Source organism: Equus asinus, chromosome 10 (assembly GCF_041296235.1).
Source record: "Equus asinus isolate D_3611 breed Donkey chromosome 10, EquAss-T2T_v2, whole genome shotgun sequence".
Lineage (NCBI taxonomy): Eukaryota > Metazoa > Chordata > Mammalia > Perissodactyla > Equidae > Equus > Equus asinus.
The window spans coordinates 21,277,622-21,302,293 of NC_091799.1; the positions used below are offsets into that span (position 1 = coordinate 21,277,622).

Consider the following 24,672-nt stretch of genomic DNA (forward strand, 5'->3'; position numbering starts at 1 on the left):
CTTAAGCACCAACTGTGGGCTGTCCAAGTCTGCAGTTAAATTAAGTCAAGCCAGAGAAAATTCTGTGAAGGAAGTAATAATTAATTGCTTGCTTATGTGTTTAGTTATGTGTATATATGCTGTATATGTGAAATGTGTTTTTGGGAAAAGTCACACCCTACTGTGTATCGTGTCTCATATAGCAGCGTTCTTAACTTAGGGAGCTTTTCTTTTATGAGTAAGTCTTTGAAATGTCACTCTTCTTTTTATTCCCTTTTCATATACCTCCCCTGAGTAATGGGCTTGGTTTTATGTACCTAAATTTTGTAAAAAGATATCTAAACTGATAGTTTGCTCTGGATTTTCACAAATTTTAAGCAGGTGTGTCCAAATATGATAAGAACATTTAACTAGAAATAGGCATACTTAAAATTGTTAGAGTTTGAGTGCAAAATAAATTTAAGCCAGAAAAGGCAGCTTCTTTATAAAGTAAGTAAATGAAGTTTTAAACTCTAAAAAATGTAGTTGACAATGTTCAGGGACAATTATCTTTAAGTTGGCTTTCTGTTCTGCTTGTGATTTGGCCTATTGATGTTGGGAAGCGTTGTCTATTCCCGGCCCCCTCTGTTCCTAGGTAACAGGCAAAAACGGTGCCAGCAACAGCGGCCCTGCCAGGCCAAACCCATGTGGCTCGGTGTTATTCACTCTGATCCATATGGTCAGGCTGGAGATGGTCCCTGGAGGGGTGTTAACACTCAGCAACCCAACCGCCTCCCTCCCTTCAGAGCTTTGCTGCATGGCTCCTGCTGCTTGCCCATGTGTGATTCTTGATTAATTTTTCATTTTTAATGAAGTTTGATCATGTTTATTATTTCTCATGATTGACTGCCTGGTACTCCTCCCATGTAATTGATAAAGCCCATATTTCTTCATCTGTCTCCTCTTTCTTTAGGGTAAAGTTGCTAGATTGTGTGCCATGGTTAATGTTAGATTTATTGGTCCCATTAGATATATAAATTATCTCTCTTTCTCTCCACAGGAAGTTCTACAGACTTTGACCAAGTTTTGTTTCCCCTTCTATGTGGACAGGTAGTGTCAGATTTTCAACCTTTACTAGAAAAAAAGTGTCAATAAACCTGCTACGGAAAATAAAAACCATACCATTCTTAACATTCTGTCTGTTTAACCATGATGTAAAATGCCTATGTTCCAAGGAGAGTTGCGGTATTCTCCGTTCCTGGGGATTTAAAAGTTTAAAGCTTAGAGCTTTGCATTGGTTAGTTTGTGAGATGTATTTTGCACAATGTTAAATTTTTGATTTTGGTTATCAGACTCAAACCTTGATTAAGAATGGTTGGTATTTAATCCAGTGGTACTTAATATTTATTTAAATATGAATATGTTTGACTTAGATTTGTTGTCTAAGATATGTTTATATCTTAGATAGGCCTATGAATAGGCCTATCTTGTTTAAAGGTGTTTAGTTATTTGAAAGGCATGTTGCTAAATAGTGTCTTGCATTTTATTTAGGTGGTTAAGAATGGTGTCTTTGGGGAAATAAGCATTTTGTATAGATTTCTAGACTAAAACATACAAAATCATCTAAACGTTTCTTTAGTATTTGCATTATGATAAACTGTTTTTTGGAGAGTTATGAATATAAGAACTCCAAGATAATTAAAATATCCTAAGGTTTTTATGTTTTTAAAAGATCAGCCACTGGTTAATGACTTCTTTTTAAATAAGCTCATTTTTAAATGGCTTATTTTAAAAATAATTTTATAAGAGCTTTTTTCTTATAAATGACGAAACAATCATCCTAATCTTATTTTCAAGAGTTGTCTATTGTGTTTTCCATAACAGTTTAAGCATTGTTTTTGCAGTCATTTATTTGTTCACTTGATTGCTGTTTATTTGTAGTTTTCTCTTAATGGAGAATTGAGCTGTGACATTGTACAAATGTTATGTTCCACTTTTAGTGATAGAGATGTTTTAGAAAATATCATTATAAGTAATAAGTGCCATAATATGTTCCCAAAAAGCTATAAAATGTGCCCATCTTCAGGAAGGTTTTGTCATGTATTTTAGTGTACCCAAACAAGACAGGCCTAAAAGATTTTAGTGACTTAGAGTGCATGTGGATAGTATGCTGCTTGGATCTTTTCTATACTTTGTGGGAGCAGTGTCCTGATTTATTTGGTGTAAACCTGAAACTGATGTGAGATGAGCATTGGTAGCCAAAGGAGTTTAAAAGAGTATTAAAAAGCAAAAAGAGTACTAAAAAGCAACTCTGGAATGTTGCCAACCAATCACTATTTTCCCTCGTTCTAGCATGTTGTTTTTTAAGCCAATCAACCATTGTAGTATTTCCAGGCTCAGGGGTTTTTAAATCCTGGTACCAGGCCTGTTTTAGCAGCAGGTTGATGCTCAAACAGAGCAGCCTTAATTTTAAAAGGGTCAGTCTTTGTAATGAGAGTCTTCTTGTCTCTTCTTTATCCTATTCCTTCTAAAAATAGCAAGGAAGTAGAGTTTTGTTTAGAGACTTTTAATGCAAACTTCACATTTATATGTATGAATTAGCGATGCATGAAATCTCCTCCAGTCACTTATAAAATGTATTACAAATTATGGCGAGGGCATATTTATACAGATTAATAAAACTGAAATGATTTTAAAATGTGGTTAGATGTTTAACAAAAAAACTAAGAGAATACATTTTGACATGATTTTTTGTTAGAGTGGTGATTTGTTTTGGGTAGGTATTCCTTAATTGACTCCATAAACTAATGTGAGAAGAAATGTGCACTGAGATTCAATCCCAATCCGTGCCCTCCCCCCCGCCCCCACCCCCCAACAAGCACACCACACCTCGTTCTTACACCACACCACACCTCTACTTACCTGCCTTCTGGGTAATTACATTCTGAAATAAAAGAAAAGCAGAGTCCTTTTTGTTGTCACCAATGTCTGATGCCTTTTTTTTGTTAGAAAAATATTTTTATTCCAAAATATTGCTCTCCAAATTATGCTCCCCTAATCATGATTGTCATATTTTTTCACAAAATGATTTGGAACAGAAATGTCCCTTTATGGATATATTTTACTCCGCATCATGCATATTGGTTCGTTCTTATGTTATATTACACACCCTATAGGTGTTGATAACTTTTATTGATACAAAAAATGCACTTTATTGTGGGGACTATATCTTTTTTTCTTCTCTTTCCCCACTTCTGATCATGGCATACTTTAATGCAGAAGACATAATAATAATGTTCATTTACAATAAATACAAAGATTTTAATGTGACTACTTTTTTTTTTTAGTTTGCTGTTAACACTGTCAAATAGATATGCCCAAATTCTGAGGCCCACAAAGCCCCCAGATGTATTTATGATATTGTTTGACTTAGAAAATATGTCAGCATGGGAGATATAGTAATGTCCCAGGTGACTGTATTCAAAAAAGAAAGCTTCCTAATCTGTTCAGTATCTGTGCTTTTCTACCCCAAGGAACAGTAATACAACTTTCTGACATTTCTAGTCTATATCAAGAGTGGGATTTTCACAGTCAACATCAAGTCACCTGTTAACGTTGACATCTTGCTGTCTCGTGTGTTGTTTTAAGATTTTTCTTTCTGAAACAAGGACTTAGGAGAAATAATAATGCTGGTAGCTCTTCAAAAGAAAGTGTTTTCTCATGTATTATCTCATTTTATCCTCCTATCATAATGGATGAGAACCAGTGCTGTTATCTTCATTTGAGAAAAATCTAGGCTGCAGAGAAATCGTGATTTGCCCAAGGTCCTCTTAGGCTGCTAGCACAGCCTAGATGTCCGTCTCCCAGATGAATGCATTTTTCAGTAGAAAACCTTGTAGGAAGACCAGTCACCAAATAGAGAGAGAGAGAGGAAAGGAAGGTAATTAGTATTTGAGTTCCTAATTGATTCTAGTCAATGTGCTGGACATTTTCACATTAATACCTCATTTATTCTTCCCAGCAACTTTGGGAGATAGGGGATGGTAGTATCTCTTTTACAAAAGAGCAAAGGAAGGTCCCAAATGTGTAGCATTATCTTGGGTGATACGGAAATGGTATCAGACTTGGAGCACTGCCCTCCGTTTGTTTCTCAGTTTAGTCCAGGAAGTATTATAACGACACATTAAACAGTATCTATCCAAAATGAGAGTGAGGTTAGGGAAGGCTGAGATGATCAGAGAAAACTTTTTGTGGTGAGGGAGACTTGTGCTGAGTCTGCAAGGATGACAAGAAGGGGTAAGTGGAAGGGAGAGCCTAACACCCCATATGCGCTGAAGAGCAAAGCAGAGGAGAAACCATGAGTGAGCCTCGAGACTGTTCAGGCAGGGCAGATGGAGCCTGCTGGGGAGAGGGCGACATGTATCATGATAGCTTGCGTTCTGGTTACAGGAGGCCTTGAAAATGTGTGGGAATAAGACCACAGGATTTTAAAGCTGAAATTCATCTAGTTCAAGCATCCCATTTTACAGAAGGGCAACCAAGATCTGTAGAAGTGAAATGACTTGCTTATGGTCACAACTCTGTAATTACAGAGCTATTCCTACTGCACACTGTACTTGAAACTCTTGTTGGAGAGGAGTAGTGAAATGACAGTGCTGAGATCCCTGTATCACTCTTAAAAACTTTAATTATTATTGATAGCAGATTTGCACCATTTCATATTGTGGTGCTACTTGCTTGCCCTTGATAGCTGGCAACCTGCTTCAGTTAGTCAAAGTACTCTAGACTCTTTGGATGATGGAAAAGCTATTCCTTTCCATGTTTGTGGTTCTTTCAGAACCCAGAAAATCAGCTACCATTCAATTGCTCTATAAATTATGCTGGTACACACAAATGACGTGAGCTTGAAAAGGAATGACATAATCTTTTCAGGGGCAGGGGCAAAGTTTAATGATTTAGGAGGTAACCACAGATGCAAATGTGGTTCAAATGCTATTTACTGTTTTATATGCATCTGTTATGTGCCAGGCATTGGGCTGTGTTCTCTTCCTGCACTAACAGATTATATACTTGCGAGGTTATCGTTATTATAATGCCACATACGAGGAAACAGAGGCTCAGATAGGTTCAATAGTTTGCCTAGGGTCCCACTGTTTGTAAGTGGTCGAGCTCCTTTTGGAACCCATGTTTGTCTGACTTCCAATTCCACTCTACTTTTTCTACTATATTTACACTGCCTCCGTTAGCTCCATCACACCATAACTAATCTTTAAAAAATTTTAAAATTTATTTTAAACTTTTAAAATTTATTTAAAAAGCAATATATATTTATTGTAGAAAAGTAAAAAATTCAGATAACTGAAGAAAATGAAACCCATGCAGAAAATGACACTAATGCACGTGATTAGTACGTTACTGTATATCTGCCCAGACCTTTCTTCTTGTTCCCACCTCTGTACATTCATCCTGCTCTACTTTTCAAAACTGAATCCATTTGGCCCACTTTTGTCCCTCGTTTGTCAGCCTTGGTTTGGTCCCTTGGTTTCTTCCCGTGGGTGAAGCTGTGCCCCTGATCATTTTATAGAGTGTTTGATGAGGCAGTTGGGCCTTAGTGGAGAGAGCACGGGGTCCAGCACCCAGCAGGTCTGGGCTCTAGTTTTTGGTTCTGCCAGTGACTTGCTCTCTGCTGTGAGGCAAGTGACGTCTCCTCTGAAGGCCTCAGTTTCTTCATGGATAAAAGTGGGGAATTGGATCAGAACTCTGCTGTTCCTTCTGGTTTTGTCACTTTTTGATTCTCCAGTTATGATTCATTTTTATTTGTCAGGCTCGTGTAGATGAGTGAGAGGAGAGATCTCTTTTCTTTCTTAGAATTATCTGGTATGTTTCTCGAGCAGATAGGTGTTGCCCTGTATCTGTCAGTATGTGGCCTACTCTTGGTCTCCAGACATTTTGGGTCAGTGTCATTCTTGCCACTTGGATCTTTGAGCAGAGAATAGCAGCTGAAAGGTGTGTTTATGGAAGGAAGCTTTGAGGCTCATGTAACCAGTGGTTGGGAGTTGTGATAGTTTGATAAAATTTGATTGCTACCTACACCCCATATGCACTGAAGGAAGGGAAAAGCAGCTCTTAGGAGTGCCTTGCAGTAGAGTGGATGGCTCAAGAGGTAATTGTTTGTAAAGTATAATAAATAGAAGATGACAAAATGTTTCAGTTGCATCTCTTGAATTTTATAGTTTTATAACAACATTTTCTTTGTGTACCTGCTATATGCTAGTTACTTTGTATACATTATTTCTAATCCTCAAAACCACCCTGCAAGTATTATTATCCCCATCTTACAGGTGAGGCTCAGAGAGGTACATTAACTTGCCTATGCTCACATAGCTAGTGAGTAGCATATCTGGCATTCTAATCTCAAATCCACACCTAACTGTTTCATCTTCTCTCTCCTGCATCATAAATCTCTGCCTCTATTGAATAATTCTCAACAGCTTAAAAACAAGTTCCGGTATTCCTCCATCCTGAAAATAATACCCATCTTTGACGCTTCATTTCCGTTCAATTACTACCTAATTCTCCACTCCTTGGAAGAGTTAAGTACGCACTTCAATTTATTCCTAAGCCCTCTTCAGTTTGTCTTCTGCTTCTGTCATTCAGCTAGAGCTTTTCTTATCAAGGTCATCTGAAACCTCCATATTGCTCAAGTCAATAGACATTTTTTCTCTTCTCATCTTGCCGCAGCAATACAGTTGAGCACTCCCTCCTGCTTGTTCTGTCTGGTGGTTCTTTTTTCCTCTGGGTTCTTCTCTACCCATCCTCTGACTTGGTGCTTCTGTAGCTTAGTCTTGGGTCCACTTTTGTTTCTCTGAACTCTCTCCCTAAGTGATCTCATTATTTACTGTGGCATTAAATGCCATCTGTGGGTAGATGCCTTCCAAATTTATAGCTCCAGTCTAAACTTTTTTCTGATTTCCTAAGTATTACGTTCAACTGTGTACTTGAAATTTCTATTTAGATGTTTTATAGGTTTCTCAGACTTAACATATCCTAAATGGAACTCTTGGATCTCCCCCCAAACTTTTTAGTCATCATTAAATGGTAATATGCTGCTGCCTATTTACTCCCTAACTCAGCCCGTCTGCAGGCCTGTCGTCTATACCTGCTAGCTCCAACTTGGAGTTCTCCACCACTACCCATCTCTATTCTCCCTGCATGAGTTAAGATACCATCTAGTCTCACCTGAACTACTGCACTAGCCACCTGGTAATTTTCTTCTTCCAAACTGTTCTCCACATAACAGGTCAAAATTTAAAAACTGTAGACCAGACTGTTATACTCTTGATTGAAACCAGTCAGTGGCTTTCCATTGCCTTTACAAAAACAATCCCTATTCTTTACCATGACCTGTGGGCCTCTCTGCATAATCTGGTGCTTGCTGTATCTAGCAACTTCATATCATGCCACTTTGCCCTTACCTCCTATGCATTTAGCTGTACTGGTTTCCTTTTAGTTCCTTGAACATGCCTAGCTCTTTCCAGCCTGAGAATCTTTGTGCAGCTCTTTTCTCTGCCTGGAACACCCAGTCCCCTGCTTCTGAAGTAGCTGCTTCATCGCCTCCTTTAGGTCAGTATTGTCATCATCTTTGAGAAGCTGCCTCTGATCACATTATCTTGGTAGGGCCTTTCCTTCTCTTCCATTTTCTTCTTTGTTCCTTCTTTGGTTTCATGTAACACTATTACAAGCTGTATGCTTTGTGATACACTTGTTTATTATTCCTCTCCAACTGGATAGGAAGCTCCATAGCAGGATGGATGTTGTATATCCAGCGTTTGTTATAGTGCTCAGCGTAGTAGTTGCTCAGTTTGTAAGATGGACAACTAAACTTACAAGTAAGGCTGATATGGAAATCCCATTTCTCACTGGAAGATTGGAATCCAACTGTCCATCCAACTTATTTCATGTCATTTATATACTGAATCTGTAAACAACTTCAAGATTAAGCAAAATGCTGTTGGAGGAGCCTTGAATGTCTGACAGGCATTTAAAAGGCAGCATGAAGGTTAACGTCTGTGGTTTGAATAGTCATTGCTTTTCTTCTTTGTTTTCCGTATTCACTTAGGCATGGGAAGCACAGCTGGGGTGGTCTTGCCCCTGATCTCCTGGGCTTATTCTTGGAAATACTCAAATTTGGTTTCTCTTGCTTAGTGGCAAGAATAGTTAGTCTGTTTGATAAGACAACTATCTGAACTCCCCACATACCTGAGTTCCCTGAACTGAGTTGAAAACTTCTTGAGGAGAGTTTTCCTGGTGTTTAGTTCAGTGTGGCAGAATGGAAAAGACTTTGCACCAGGATTGGTTTTGTTTTAGTCCAGATTACTTTGAAAAAACAAAACAAAATAACCAAAAAACAACTCTGAGCCTCAGTTTTCCCATCTATAAAACAAGAAAATTGCATGAGATGGTTTCTATGGTTCCTCCCAGCTTTAATCATCATGAAAATCTCTGATTCCCGTTAAAAGAAATTATGGATTTTGATCCTGAAGATAAACACAAAAACTACAGCGTTTAAGGAAGCAGACCCTTTCCTCAAAGTCATTTTTATGGAGAAATAGTGAGCACTCTCATAGACCGCCTCAGCAAGTAGAAAGGGAATGACAGATTCCACGGAGATTCAGAACCTTCAAGTTAACCTGTTTGACTGCCCTTGCCTGACTTTTAGTTTATTAGGAATTGTCCAAGGAAGAAATATTTTACAGTTTGACTTGTACTTCACTCGACTAGGAATTAAAAAGGTGAATCAACTGAGAATAATAAGTGCCCCCTTCTAAGCTGTGGCTCCTCAAAAAGAATCATGTTCACTTTAATGCAAGCGTGAGCAGCTCACTTGGTCGCCCAGGGGCCTCCCCCTTGGTGAAAAGGTGCAACAGACAAGAGAGAAAGGAGGCAGCCTTCCTGTCTCCACTCACAAGTACTGTAAAGCTGAGTTAGGAAGATTCTAAGCAAATGTGTGATTTTTATGAATTTTTGTTTTCACTTAGATGGTAACTTAATAGTTTGCATCTCTGTTACTAATTGTTCCTACCATGGACCAGCCTTTGTGCTAAATGCTTATCTCATGTATTCCCAAAACATCCTTTGGGTTGGGTTTCATATTGTTATTGCAGGTGAAGAAACTGAGGTGCTTAGAGGTTAAGTAACTTGCTAAATTAAGGCCCAGTTAGCAAGTGATTAGATTGGGATTTGAACCAAGTAAATGAGTAATGAATCTTTCTTTGAGTCTGTGATGTAGCTAAAAGCATTTTCAGCATTTTTAATGGTAGTGAAAAGATAATAGGGACATTAATGACACTCGGTTCACAAACTAAGTTGTGTTCATTCTGTGTCCTTTTCCTAGAGATCCTGGGTCTTTTCTTTTCATCCAGTCCTATCAATACCCTTTCCTTGTGGGATGCTTCATTTTAAACATTCTAGAAGTGAAATCAAACCAAGAGTTAAAATAATGAACAGTCATGTTTTGTATGATCACATAATAGTTTTTCGTAAAAGCATGACCTTATTTGTAACTTAGAATCATCCTGACCTGTTGCTTTAAATATTTTAATAATACAGGTTTTTCTCCTCCCCCAGTGAGGCCCCCTTTTTCCCCAATCACTTTAATTATGTGAGCTAGAATCCTGTTTCTCACACATCTTCAGTTCTCAACCTTGTTAAAATTAATCATATAATCCCCCTTTAAAACATAGTCTTAAATCACCATAGTAACACAGTATCCGAGCTTTATAGATAAAACATAACAGCCATAAGAAGGTAGCGTTTGGTGTCCCCTTGACAGCTCTATAACTTTTATAGAAATGTGTTCCTTCTCCTGGCTTGTGTAAGGTGGAGGGATAGCATTACTTACACCTGTTTTATTACTGCATTGCTTTTAAATTGCCACCTTGTTTTTGTTCACCTTCCTAGTTAAAAAAGGCGAATGGAACACTTTCTTTTCTTTCTGAATTATTTTCTTGTACTCTCTAACTACTCTCCAAGGGGTGGAATTGTTTCCTTAAATATGACCAGGTAGGGTCCATTGACCTTTTGTACTGGAATACCTTGAAAGTTTCTTTAATTTCAATTTTCTTATGTGGTTTGTATAAGGGAGTTTCAGAAAGGAAGGCTATCCATATTTGAAAACTTAATTCATATCAAATCCAAAGATTCAATAAGTCTGCCTGTGGAAAAGTCCTGGTGAACCATGATTTTTCATTTCTACTGACAATTTATAAAATAAATTATAGGTGAGAGCATTGATTTGAATATTTTATCAATTTGAGTATATTTTGTAAAATACGATATATGTAAAATACAATATGAGTTAATGAGTTCTTTTGAATAATTCAATGTCAAATTCTAAAATATTATGTTAGCATAAATTTGTGTATTAGAATTTGGAATATTTAAATTCTTAAAAAGGAATTCAAGCTAACTGGTAAACTGATTTTAAAAAGTGCATTTTGAAACATTTTGTAACTTTTAAAAAAGAGTTTTGGGGCCAGCCCCATAGTGTAGTGGTTAGGTTCAGCAAGCTCTGCCTTGGTGGCCTGGATTCATGGTTCGGATCCTGGGCATGGACCTATACCACTCCTAAGCCATGCTGTGGCAGTGACCCACAAATAAAGTGGAGGAAGATTGGCATAGATGTTAGCTCAGGGCTAATCTTCCTCAAGCAAAAAAGACAAAAAAGAGGAAGATTGGCAACAGGTGTTAGCTCAGGGCTAATCTTCCTCAGAAAAAAAAAATTAAGGAAGTTTCTAGATTAATCTGATTAGTAATATGCTTTTTAATTTTTGAAACATTTTCTATTTTTGTTACTTTTGTGTGTGGTTTACTGATTTTTGTGTTGATGCAAGGAGTTTTAGCTTTTTTCTTTGTCTTTCTTTAAAACCTTGTTTCCATTTCTTAGGAAGCACCTTGCATTGTTAAGACATTTGGTATTTCTCTACTGTAAAATTTGAAACATGTTCCTCATAATTTCAGAAATTATGGAAAGATATAGGAATGCAGGAAAGTGACAGCTAGCTAACCTTGCCCTCTTTTGAATTCCTGCTCCTTCCCTTAGTAACTCTGTGGATTTAATTCAGTTCCCTACGCCGTCCTTTAGTTTCCTTTTCTGTAAAATGGGAACATTATCTAAATTCCAGGGTTGTTGTGAGAGTAAAGGAGATGGTATATGTCAAGTGTCGAACGTTGTGGCTGGCATTTAGTAGACACTTACATCGTGCTGTTGCAATTACTGTTATTTTCTGAACCAGAGGAATGATCCAGTGAGTGTCATTAAGTTGGCAGAGTGGGCCTTGGTGGCAGATAGGCCTAGGTTTAAAAATCCATGTTTTTGCAGTTGACCAGCTGGTACCTTAGGCAATGCTGCTCTAGGCTATTTCCTCCTCTATAAAATGAGGTTAATAGGATGCTCCTCTCAGGATTTGGTGGGATGATTAACAGGGCTACCTGCCTGAAGTGAGGAAGTGGAAGGTTGGGTAGCTACTTTGGTAATGAGATTCACTAGAACAGGCTACTTACTATCTTTTTTTTTTTTTTTTTTTTCACCAGCTCACAGTCTGTTCCCTTGAAGTGTGTAAATTTTAAGTTCATTTATAAAGAGTTCCACTGAGACAGGAAATGTTACAGGTTCAATGACTTGTTGTGATTAGATACTTTATCAAGCAACTTACAGCACATTCATTTTTCCCTTTGTTCTGTCTCTGCTGCAGCCTCACAGTTAGCCAAGTTGGCCAGAACTTCACGTTCGTGCTCACTGACATTGACAGCAAACAGAGATTCGGGTTCTGCCGCTTATCTTCAGGAGCGAAGAGCTGCTTCTGTATCTTAAGGTAAGGGAGCATGGCTTTGGCTATTGGCTAGTTCTGTGAAACAATGTCAGCTCTTACGTTGCTCTTCTGTAATTAAATTTTCCAGCTGTTCCTTTTGTTTTCCTATCTGTTTCCCACAAGTCACTGCACTTGGGGAGAAGGACTTCACAATGTTGTTCTTGCACTTTCAGTTCTGTAGATAATTGTATTTATTTATTTGTATCACATCCCTTGGGTGGGAAAGGGATCACTGCCTCTGTGGAGTGTGTGGAAGCTGGAGAGTCAGCATGGCTTCAGTTCCTCCTGCTGTTATCTGGAGCTGTCAGAAATTAGCCTGTTAGGCTTTCCCTTGGACATTTTGTGTATGTAAGATTATTAATAAAGTATGTGTCTGTAGCTCAGGACGTCTTGCAGACGCTGATTGTGTCCTCCTCAAAGTAACACCCTTGCCCTCTTTGGGTCAATGAGTGAATAACTGTTTCCCAACTTGGCTATGTCCGTAGAGGTTTGAAAAAAGTGCAGAATCGTGTAAGAAAGCTTCTTTGGGTCTTCTAAAACCCCTTCATACACCAGAGCCACACTTGCTTAATGCTCTGTTTCCTCCTGCCAGAGGGGTAAGGCGTGTTCTGGGGTGGGAGGATGTGTGGAAATCTGATTTTGGAGCTGCTGGCTCTGTGGGCTCCTGCTGGGCGCCTCCTGAGGGGGAAGTAAAGGCATCCCACACACTCTCCTCTCCATCTGCCTCGGTTAAGTAGGTGTCAGAGGGCCTGCCTCCTGTCTCTCTCTGCTCATGTGGAGCAGCAGGGCAGGACAGCAGGGAGGTGCCCCTGACAAAACCCGGGTCCTTAGTCTTGGGCTTGGGCCTGGGGATAAAAGGCCAGACCCCCTATGAAATCCAGAAAGAGTAGTTCTCTGGCGTATTAGTTTCTGTACTTTCTTCTTCTCCTACCAAGAAAAGACCCCTCCACCCTCGCCCCCCAAACACACACACCTTCACACCATAAGGGGAAGAGGGGCTGACTTTTGAAATGCCTTTCTCAATAACTGTTGGCCTAGATTGCTATTTTTGCTTTTCTCTGCACAACTATTATCATTATTATTATTTTTACCCAAGCAAAATCAACTGCCTTCTTCACCAAGTCTATAACTGGGGCTCTAGAGGGCAACCGCTGGAAAGACCTTAGGAAGGAGGTGCAGCCTGGATGCTTTGTGAGGTTGGATGTGTACAGCCATTCTCGAGCACATCTCAGGAGCCCAGGCCCAAGGATTAACTGTCCAGAGTGTTAGACTTTGATGTAAATGGTGATTTCCTTTCTGATTCAACAATGTTGGTCTTTTTTTCTTTTTAAAGAAAATTTTCTCTTCCATTTTTGCCTAATGTTGTATGTCAGCTTTAGCCAGGACACTGCATATTTATGTAGTCATTGGGAGGAGATGAGGTTAAGCTAAGTTCTTGCAGTTTTGCAGAAAGGTTTTTTCCCCTAGAATATTTTGGGTTACAGTGTTTTTTCCTCTCAGAGCTGGAATATGTGTGGTGGGGGTGGGGGCTCTGAACTGGCACTGTCACATGCACTTAGCAAATTTCTGAGTGGAAAACTGTTTATTTAAAAATTTAAATTTAAAATTTGTTCTCCTTTGATTCTAGCATTTGACTTTGTGTGTCTGTACGTAGGGTCATGAACTTGATATTTGTGAGAAGCTGGTTGAATAGCCTTCATGTTGTTGTCATTTAGAGTGAAAAAATAGCAGCAATTGGTGTGTTTTCTACCTGTTATACTAGTTTAGAACTATGGAAAAAAACTTGGTGGGTTAATTCATTCATTTTTTTTTCCAGCCTTTAACTGAGTGCCTGCTCTTAGCTAGACTCTGCCCTTGAGGAGCTCCCAAGACTAGCTGGGGAGAAGGACGATCTTGCTCCTACTGTATGCTGTATATAATACGTAGAACAATCCCAAGGCATGGTGTCTCCTTACTATTGATATTCTAGTGCCAGAGAATAGTGACTGTGCTTAAAAGGTAAAGAGTCTTATAAGAATTCTGGGACATGCATTTCATGAGGCAGGAAAGCTCACTTTATCGTATGCAGCTTGTGCATATATAAAGGGCACACACAGTGGAACTTCCCCTGTACTTGGTCTGGGAACATTGCTGGGTTGAGACTAGTGTATCGGAAAGGTCTACTGATGACCCTGGATGACTGGTTGGGCGACAAGTCCAATGGAGAGTGGAGCGGTCTGCCAAGAGAACCAGGTGCAGTTTGGATCTGGGTTACGTGTTGGCATTGTCCTCTTTGCTGCGTGGTCTCCTTGCTTTTTTCAGATGCTTTTCCTTTCGTAACCTGTGCCTTGAGGTCCACTCCCCATTCTCAGTGTGCTCTGGAGCCCAGTGCTCTAGCTCAAGTCTGCTCATAAGCCACCTCTACTTTTGCTTTCTATTTCTTCTCATGAGGGATGTAGCTCCCCGAGGTGTCATCAGTACAGACATACCCTCCGCTGTTCTAGGATTTAGCTTCTTAGGATCACTTCCTCTCTGAGTGCTCTCTCAAGCTCATCTGCTTCATGGACGATATGAGCCACTGGACCTTTCTGCCTTCACACATTTGCCCATCCTCCCAGACTCAGCATAAGCACTTCCTCAGAGCAGTCTCCAGGCGGAGGTAATCATACAGCATGCTTTGCGTATTGCAATTACACACTCATAATCTTTGATCATCCTTTGTCTTACTTTTAGTGGAAAGTTAACTCTTTGGGATAAAGATTGTGTCTTAAGTAACTTTGTATCTCCAGCATTTAGTGTAGTCCTTGATTAAGATATTGTGTGCATAGCTTTCAGAGACAGTGAGATGCATTCCATTTGAAAGGAAGAACAGGGCACTCATGGCTCTGAGTGAGAGGACGGGCCTCGTGGGATACTATTCAAAGAGAAAATATGAAATACAGTTATTTGCAGAAGTATGGTGCAGATTACCAAACTTACTTCATATTAGTTTTAAGAAGTGTACCTTTGAATCTCACAGTGGAGATCCAATGTTAAATGACAGGTATTCTATTCATAAAGGACTAAGCCGTCAGTATTACAAAATTTAAACTTAATTTCACAATGAAAGGTTCTTAGACATCCTTTATACAATATAACTTGTTAGGTTCATTGTTAGTGACATTGTTCCTCCCCATAGAATGTAAGCTCTGTGAAGGCTGGGAATTTTTGTTTTGTTCACAAATACACCCAAAGTATATTGAAGAATATCTGCACATAGTAATACTTGTTCTATGAAAGAATGAATCTCTGAAAAATAAACCCTGTCTTTATTTTTAAACATTTTTTAAAAGTTGGTTTGAACTTTTGTCACCAACTGACCTTGACAGAAACGTAGTTGTACTAGAGTGTGAACAAGTCTCATGAACACAAATCCCGTGGTATATAAAGTCAAATGCAGTGTTTCCTCCCATGGTTGACTAGTTCCTTCTATTGAAGCATTTTAGTTTTTCTTGAGATTCGCCATAATATTATTTAACTAGTTGCTGGATCGTAGTTAACACGAGATTAAAAGCGCCAGCTAAGAGTACAATAGTTATGCGTAAGTTAGTAGTTCTTCATTATAAACCCAGGAATGTGAGAGAGTATTTTAGCATTTTCAGATAGCACCCTCTGAGTCTGAGGTGGTATAGCTTTTACCTCTGAAATCTCCCAAATATTATGTAACAAAGTGACCTAGAACCAAATTTTTTTCATGGCTTTTGATTTGCTCAAATGATGCATGCCCTATAAAGGTTAAAACTATAATGAAATATGCTATTTATATCCAAATTCTGGTTTTGGATGAACAGAAGGAGTATGAGTTCAAAGTCATAACTGTGTTGTTGGGGGATGGTGAATTATGGGAGATGTGTCGTACAATAATTAAATTTCTTTAACTCTTTATAAAGGAACTTTAAAAATATTTGTGTTCTACAATTTTCTCCTTTACGTAGATGGGTCTTATTTAAGCTCTTGAGAAATTTTGAGTAACTATCTTTGTACCCAAATAAAATGTTCAACCTATTATACATTTTGGGAAGAAATAACTTGTTTCATCAAGTAGGTATCTAAAATTTTTTTAGTTTAACGTTGTAAATTTTTATTTGTAAGTAAGTATTTTAGCACGTGGTATATACCAGGAATGAGCAATGCTTAACACTTTGTCTTTGATCTTTATTTACCTCAAGTTTCCTTAAAATAGGCATGAAGATCTAGCCCCAGCTCCCCGTGTGAGAACCTTTCAGATGTCATGTTCATCCAAGATTTGGATGAGCTGAACTTTCTGAACTTGGTATTACAAACTGAAAACAATGTGTACTTTTTGTCCTTTACCAAATTTAAAATTGAATATACTTCTGGGTGCACTGTTCTCAGGCCACCTCTGAGTTTGATACCCGCCTCCCATTTCACTTCTGCTACCCTTTACTGCCTTAGGAGCCACTCAATCTTTGGGAATGACTATGTAAACAAGTAATTAAAATATAATGTGATAAATGCTGTTTAAAAAAATATGTATGTGTAAGGTTCTTTGGGGTCCTAGATTAGGCAGTGGCCATCTCTGGCTTAGAGAAACAGGGAAAGTGTTGTTGATGGTTTCCAGTTAAACTAGGTCGTAAACAATCAGTGGGTTTGCCTGGAGGAGAATGGGAGAAAAGCTCTCTAGGCAGGGAGAACTGGTGTACAAAGGCCCAAACAAATGAAAGATGTAGCGAGACTAAAGAGTGATGAGAATTCTGATGCAAAGGCAGTAGCAAAAGATGATGCCATAAAAGTTTTGGGGCCAGACTATGAAAGCCCTTGTGGGACGTGCTCAGGATTTTGAGTCTATCCCATAGCAAATGGAGCGCCATCAGATGGTTTGGGGCAGGCGTTAGGAGTATTGATGTTTGCAGACCAAGGATAAAATGTCTTTTCGTACGTGAAATTGCTATTTACACATGCTGAGGATTTCCTGGTTATTGTTAGAAGGAAGGGTAGCATCCTGATTTAGACTGGAATTTTCAAGCCTCTACTTTACTTCTTTTTTTTTTTTTTTAAAGTGAACTTAATGAAATGTGTTCCTGGGCCCCTGTCGGGGAGTTACTGTCCTTCTTTCCATGCAGGTTGGCATATGGGCTTGTGTTTAAACATTAATTATGTTAAATGAGAACCATCTTCCTTCTGGAATATTTTCTGACTTAATGACAGGAACAGCTATTGCACCTTTTTTCATCTGATTGTACTCATTTCTGCTAAAAATACAGAAAAGCTCAGTTTTGATAGAGAAAAAGAAGCCAGAAGTAATAAGAGTCTGGTTTTAAGAACTTTGGCTTCTCTGCCTAACTATTCCAGTGTTTTTTAAATAACACATAGAGTTCAGGAGAAAAATCAAAGGACTCCTTCCTTAGGCAGGTGCAGTGGCAGAAGCCCTTTTGAATTGTGTGTGAGCTGCTTTCGTTTAAAATAAGTGCGTGGGGGATGGGGAAGGGAGTTGGGAAGGAAGGCTGTGGGGACAGCTCCCAGATTTTTACCTTGAAAGCAGGTGCTGCTGAAATATTCCAGAAACAGATGGAATCTCCTATTCTTGTTTTAAGCTACTATTTATGGTTGTCTCGCCCTGAGGGTACCCTGCTATACAAAAATGCACAGCCTGATGTTTGAGGGCAGTTTGGGCATCAAAGCTGGTGTCCCTAAGGGAGAAATCAGCCTTTCTTCCCAATGCCTTAAATGCCATTTGGGAAACCTGGCTCTTTCATACTATTTAACAGGAGACTTTCCTCTGCTTTTCGAGTGTTTTCATCTCTCTGGAGCTGTTTGATTTCTTTTTAATTCTTCGCCTTAAGAGTATGATAGGTACAATGTTGTTTTCTGGATGGTCAGCTGGGAGAAGGCCCGATTGCTATGGCAGATTATAACTCCACCCATGTGGGTCCTGGCACATGGCTTCTGTCAGAAGCCGAACCCACAGGCCTGTGGAGGCCCTGTTTTACTAGGCCAGGGGTCCTTTCTGAGATCCTCAGTATTTTGAAAGGCTTACATGGGGAGTGTGCTCATCAGAACATCACTTTGTGGGAGGTTATAACTTTTTTTTCTTAATTAAATAAAAGGAAGTGGTTGGGGAATGTTGCACATTTTATTGCCATACAGATGCCTTCATGCTTAGCAACGTATAATCCTCTGGGGAGCCACAACTCAACAATAGTACCAAGCTGTACAGTTTAGAGAAAATCACCTTTGAAAAGAAGAAGGGGAAATAAATAAAACTACCCTTGCTCTCCTAGTGGCGTTCTGTTCGAGGGCTGGGAAGCTGGACAGTTGGAAAGAGGTGTGTCTTCTCCACCAGCAGCCAGCCTCCGGGCTGTCTCCTGTAGGAGGAAGCTTCTTTTCTCCTCCTGGTCCTTTTCAAAGAAGACCAGCCTGGTTCAGCCTTCCCGCAAGCAACCTGAGCCCAGGATTGTGGGTATGTGAAACTCTAAGACTTTGGCTGAAAGAAATTTTTCATTTTAAGACTGCATGAGTTGGGCATTACAAGAGACATGGTATTTTCTCGCTCGGTGTCTTAATGCTCATGAAGCTTGATACAGGGCAGCAAGTGAAACCACCCTAGGAGCTCCAGGAGTGCACTTTTTTTTTTTTTTTTTTTCCCCCGTGTCTCACTCATCTTGCTACCTCTAGCAATTGCTGCTGATGGCTAGTGTTATACCATTTTGTAGATGGACAGACTAAGTCAGGACAGCTTACTACAGAGGACTTGGAATAGAGGGGGAAGAATTAGCATTTATCAGCATTTATTTAATATGCCAGGTGGCTTATATAATTTTCATCTGTTCTTATTGCAACCTATGAAATTATCTCCATTGTAGAAATAAAAGGATTGAGAGAGAGAGACATAAAGTGACTTACCCAAGATCTCACCAGGAGTAAAGTAAAGGAATTTGGTTTGGAACCCAAAATCCAACCCAAAGCTCATACTCTCTGCTTTGGGCTTATTTCCAGTAACTTTCTTTTGGCTCTGATTCAAAACTTCAAATTTTATTTTCTTGCCACCAAAGCAACCTTTACAAGTTTTGAAAGTTTGTTCAACTCTCCATATATATTTAGTTAGAAGAGCCATGGTGGTTAGTTTGCAATCGCACCATGATCTCAGATGGGAGCTTAAAGAGCTCTTAGAAATAATATACCACAGTCCACTCTCATATTATAAATGATGAAAAATGGGACCTGAAGAGGGAAGATTTTTGTTCCAAGTTCTTTAGCTGGCTGCTAGCAGTCTTCTGACACTCAATCCAGAGTTTTGTCCAGGTGTGGCAATGATTCCTCCAAATCAGGAGGATAAAGCCCAAGGTCACCTGAGACTAAGGTGTTTCCAGACTCAGTAACTTCCAGTTAGCATCAAAGAGTCACATTCCCTTTAGCCAAAATTGTTGCAATCGATGTAATCAATCCAATCATCTGATTATAGAGTAAAGAAAATGATCATTTCTGTTTAAATCTGATGCAAAGTATGTTTGAATGGAAAACCAGTAAAACTGAGCCTTCCTTCTGAAAGAGTCTTAAGCATTCCGTATAAGGGACCCTTTTTGGGACATGGAAGAACTTTCTACAGGAGAAGCCAGTTGGTGCTTTTTGGTTGAGTTTAAGTGTCAACAATTTTTCTTGGACCTCCTTGCAAGTAAACCACTTTCCTACAACAGCAACAACAAGCAAAAGGCATTTATTTGAGCCTTATCTTTGCTGTTCCCTGGGCAGGGGGTTGAAAGGAAAAGAACTCAATATGCTTTACACCTAAAGTTACCCTTCGGGTCTAAGCTGCACTCTTATTTTAAGAGCAAGATAGATTTGTGAATACAAAGAGGAGTCTAAATTTAGGTTGTCTGGCCCTTCCAGCGATCAGTTTTAGAAGCAGTAGGAAGCCTACCATTTCTTCCTCACGGAGAGGCTCCGGAAGACTGCGGTAATAGTGTACCTCTTTATAGTGTTTCAAACAGAAGCATTATGCCTTCTGTGGTTCGAAGATTCCACAATTCTGACAATCAGTTATGAACCTCTTATTTTTAATATGTTATTTTTTGAGATTATGAAGATATACTTCTTCATTAGAAAAATTTCAGAAAAACTTCAGAAAAGTAAGAAAAGCAGTCTATTATCTCATGACTCCGATCGTGACTAGGGGTGTTTCCTTCCTTGAATTGGGATCATGCTGTAGGTATAGTTTTGTATCTAGCTTTCTCACTTATTATATTGGAAGCATCTTTACATATCATTAGATATTCTTTCCTGAGAATGTTTTTGACTGTATAATTTATTTGTGTGAGATGGTTTTATAAGGGAAGAAGTTCTTAGTAATCTGAAAAAATATTTCTTGCTAAGACTTAGGATCTTTTAAAAAACGTATTTGTCATAGTGAATTCATCATTCTGCTAATTACCTTGGTATTTTTGTTAAAAATTAATGTGTAAGCTATTACATATTAGCTATTACACTGACTCTTGACAATGAAAAATAGTTAACTTCTGAAAAAATAGTATCAAAAGTCTTAGTTAAATCAAGTGTTAAATAATGTTCTTAGTTTACTTTTTCTTTTCGTATTTCACTTTATACATTTACATCTTCAAAATAAAGAATCCTTTTCATTAGCATGAGTTGTATTGTAAATTGCAAAAAAAAAAAAGTAGTAGCATAAAGGGAATACTTTTAAAGTTAGATAGCAATATAAATTTTAATTTTTGAATATATTCTGAATGAAAACAATTGACACATATCTTAAAACTTTATGTGGAAACCTATGGGATTTTTAAACGTTGTAGATAAAATTAAATTCTATATTTTAGTATGCAATGGAAATTGAATAGGTTTTTATTTCCTATTCATGGGACATGAAACTACTAGTAATCTTCAGCAAAACCAAGGGCAATTGTTGTCCTTTAACTCAATTCACAACTGTTAGACTGCCACTGTGGAGATTTTTAATCCCTTATCTATAATACAAAGCAATATTTATTACAAAATTAATTCTGAGAGGCATCATTTATGGTTTCTAATCCATTCCACTTCAGATGCCTTTGAAGTAGAGTGGGTGGAGCTTTGTATGTGGGGTTAATTGTCCCATTGTTCATTATTCAGTCTGGTATTTTAACTAGCTCTTTATGTGTATTAATGAGCCCAAAATGCAGCAAAATATGCTTGGTTCTAAAAACTTGACATTTTAAAAAAACTTATTTAAAAGTGTGGTGGAAAAAGAAGTTGGGTGAAATTCAGTGTCCTGTAGTTTTTTTGCCTGGGCTCTTAATGACTAGTTTCCTTTTTTTTTTTTTAATTCTAGTCCCATAGGAAAACAAGTCATCTTTGGTAGGATAAAAAACAAAAAACAAAAAGCCACTGCAAACAAAAAAAACTCCAAGCCAAAAAGACTCTAAAGAAAGTATATTTGCTAGTGTCCAGTTTTCTGCTGAGCTAGGATTTCACTGTCACCTCTGTTAAAAAAAAAAAGTATAATTTTGGATACCAATTTTAGAGAAATCTTTAGTTTGTACTTTTTCTCTTTTTTTGGTATATGAAAATATACTGAATGTTGATCATCCTCAGTAAGTAAAGATAACCATTGTTTCCTAACCACTGAAAACAATACTTTTTTTAAAAATCTTTTTTTTCACTCTTCATTAAAACTCCCCAGAGATTAAAATTAGGGCTTTTTATTGAAGAGAGAGTTTAACTTTCCTATCGTGGAACTCCCTGAACTTATCCTTTCCTCAGATTTAGTACTTGTGTTGTAATGGAAACAACATTGATGCTATTTTTGATTTTTTTTATCATCTTAAAAATTGCATTTATAATAAAAGTTTTCACTTATCCATCATTTATCTTTGTCTCAGTTACTTCAGTGGTGAATTGAGGATAGTACTAATTCAGAATATTGTTGTGAAGATTAAATAAAACTGAGCACTTGATAAAGTCTTTGTATATTGTATCTACTGTGTAAATGTTTAATCACAATCATGTGCCTTCCTTTTGGAAATTGTAAAATATAACCTGCAAATAGAAAAATGCATTGAATTTAACTATATATACACACACACATAAGTATATATACGTAGGTATATGTATATTTATATATACACACATAAGTACACAAAAATAATTATGTAGCAAATATCCATGTAATCACCACCTATGTTAAGAAATCTCCAGCACCCCAGAATAATTCTTTTCACCCATGTATGTATCCCTAAATAATATGGTATAGTTTGTCTGATTTTGAACTTTGTGTGAATTGAATTATGCAATTTGGAATTGTTATCTTAAGTCTTCTTAACTTTTGAGATGCATCAATGCTCTTGCTTATAGTTGTAGTTTGTCTTTTTTGCTAGATGGCGTTCCACATTGTATGACCATACTACAGTTTACTCATGCATTCAACTGTAGGTGGCCATTTGGGCTGTTTCTAGTTCATGGCTTTTAGGATACCAGAACGGGTATCCTGATGCACACAGGCACTAAATTCTTTGGTGTACAGTCATGCGTAACTTAATGATGGGGATACATTCTGAGAAATGTGTCGCTAGGCGATTTCGTCGTTGTGAAAACACGTAGAGTGTACTTACACAAACCTAGAGGATAGGGTCTACTACACCCCTAGGCTATATGGTGCTAATCTTATGGGACCACTGTCATATGTGTGGTCCATTGTTGACTGAAACCCCGTTATGACTATGTAAACCTAGGAATTGAATAGCTTGGATAGTTGAATATCATAGGATACATATATCTTCAAGTTTCTTGGATAATGCCAAATTGTTTTCTAAAGTGTCTATGTCATTTTACGGTTCTGCCGGCCGTGTATGAACGTTGCCCTTGTCCTACACTGTCACCACTTGCTTCTTGCTTTTTAAAGAATATATGCAGCATACTCTTCTCCTTTTCAAAACCCATGAGATCTAGGTATTGTCCTTTACTTCCCCAAAGATTAATGTGGCCTCATTGTCTGAAGAGGCTTTGCTAGAGAAAGAGGTAGTCTTGAGTTGTGAGAGGAAAGTTGATCATTCCTGAAAGGTAAAATGAGCTACAAAATGGCATGGCATAAAGAGCTTGGACTGAAGTCAGAGCAGGGCTTGAATCCTAGTCCTGCTGATGTGGAAGTGTGCTTTTGGGTGCTTCATTTACTCTTTCTGAGCTTTACTTTTCTCATATCTACCATTTTTGGTGAGGATTAGAGATAATAGACAAAGGATCTTGGTAGGGTATTCATTGGCAACTTACAACATTACACAGTGTAGGAAGTTCTTAATAGAAGGATAGACCAATTGTAACATGTGTCATTGTCCTAGATGTGATTTGGGTGGGCATGTTTATAACCAAGTCTACATGAACCTAGTCACATCAACTTGAAGATGACACTTGGTGACCATGAGGTGGGCACTTACACACTGTTGGTCAGGGTGTAAAATGGTCCAACATTCCCAGAAAATAGTTGGCAATACATGTTCAAAACCCTTAAAATTATTTCCACTTTTGGGAATCTGTTCTAAGGAAAACTCAGAAATATATGTAGAGATACATGTATGAGGATGTTTATTGTAGCATATAGAATGAAAAATTAGAAACGATTTATGGAGGGGGATAGCTAATCTTAGATACCATGCAGCCATTAAAATTATGTTTTGGTGATTATTTAATGACATGGAAAACATCCAGGACCTAATACTATGCAAAAAAAGCTAGAGATGAATTTTTGTGTACAATACGATCTCTATTTTGTAAAAAATTCATAGGAAAAAAAAGACTGGGCAATTAGATACCAAAGAATTAATAGTGAGAATAGTTAGATAATGGGATCATGGGTGTTTTTAATTTTCTTCCTTGTATATCTTTAATGAAGTAATTCTTCTGGCAGTTTTATCCTGTCAAGCTCAATCCAAATAATCATTGCACCACAGTTTACATATTTTTAATTTGGAAAAATTATAACTACTTTTATAGAGCACAGAATTCCAACTATAGTATGCCACAAATGGTAGTGCTTTAACTACCAAAATGATGACTATACTCTAGTGTGTGTTTGTCTCTCCTAAGTGTGTGGAAAGGACTTGAGCTCTGGAGTCAGACCTGTGTTCACATTTTCATTCTACCACTTGCTAACTGTAGGAATGTAGCAAATCACGTCACCTTTCTGAGCCTCAGTTTCATCATCTGTAAAATAGAAAATACTTCCCATGGTAGCCATGAGGTTTAAGTGAGGTTTTTGGTGCTCAATCCAAAGTAATTATTCCCATGTTACCTTGCAAGATTTAAAAATACCCTCAGATACAAAATGCACCATTGATATAAAAACAGCTTTTCAGAGGGAAAAAAGGCTATTAAATTTTCAGATTTAAATTTAAATCAGATTAAATTTAAAGGGTATTAAATTTTCAGATTGATTCCAAGCACCATCTTGACTTCAGAAACATTAATGAGTAAGAGTTCACCTTAATTGAGATCTGTCCTATAGATTATCACTGTTCTCCACTCACCTAGTTGACCTGTTAATTTTCTCAGAAATTTCTGTCTTGTTTGTGTAAAAGCACTAGGAACCTATTCCCAATGCGTGCCTCAAACCTGCTTTTTATGGCCTCAGGATCTCTGTCATAACCCGTTTTATGCTTTCACAAACGGAGCCCCTGGGGAGCTGTCTGCACTTTTCAGTGTGATCCAGCTGAATTCCTCCCCTTCCCCACTCGAGCCCTTTGATTTGCCAGGTTTTGTTCATCTACCCTAAGGATGGACTGAGATTGCTGAGCACAGCCTCTCTTGTGGTGCAAAGTGAGAATTGTTTTTAATTGAGCAGAAACATGTGGAAGGATCAGGAATATCTCAAGGGATTACAGAA

General features: G+C 38.1%; 1 protein-coding gene across 12 annotated transcripts in view; it reads left to right on the forward strand.

The window, feature by feature from the left end:
• DENND1A (DENN domain containing 1A) overlaps positions 1-24,672 on the forward strand; it is a 513,599-nt gene that overhangs the window by 157,871 nt on the left and 331,056 nt on the right. For 9 of the 12 annotated variants that reach the window (XM_070518786.1, XM_070518780.1, XM_070518782.1 and 6 more), the window contains 2 exons: positions 1,019-1,068; positions 11,712-11,831. In XM_070518786.1, the coding sequence (XP_070374887.1) occupies positions 1,019-1,068; positions 11,712-11,831 (170 nt within the window). Of the gene's footprint in view, positions 1-1,018; positions 1,069-11,711; positions 11,832-24,672 lie in introns of those variants that run through there. The other 3 variants (XM_044778816.2, XM_044778814.2, XM_044778818.2) reach the window with 2 other exon arrangements.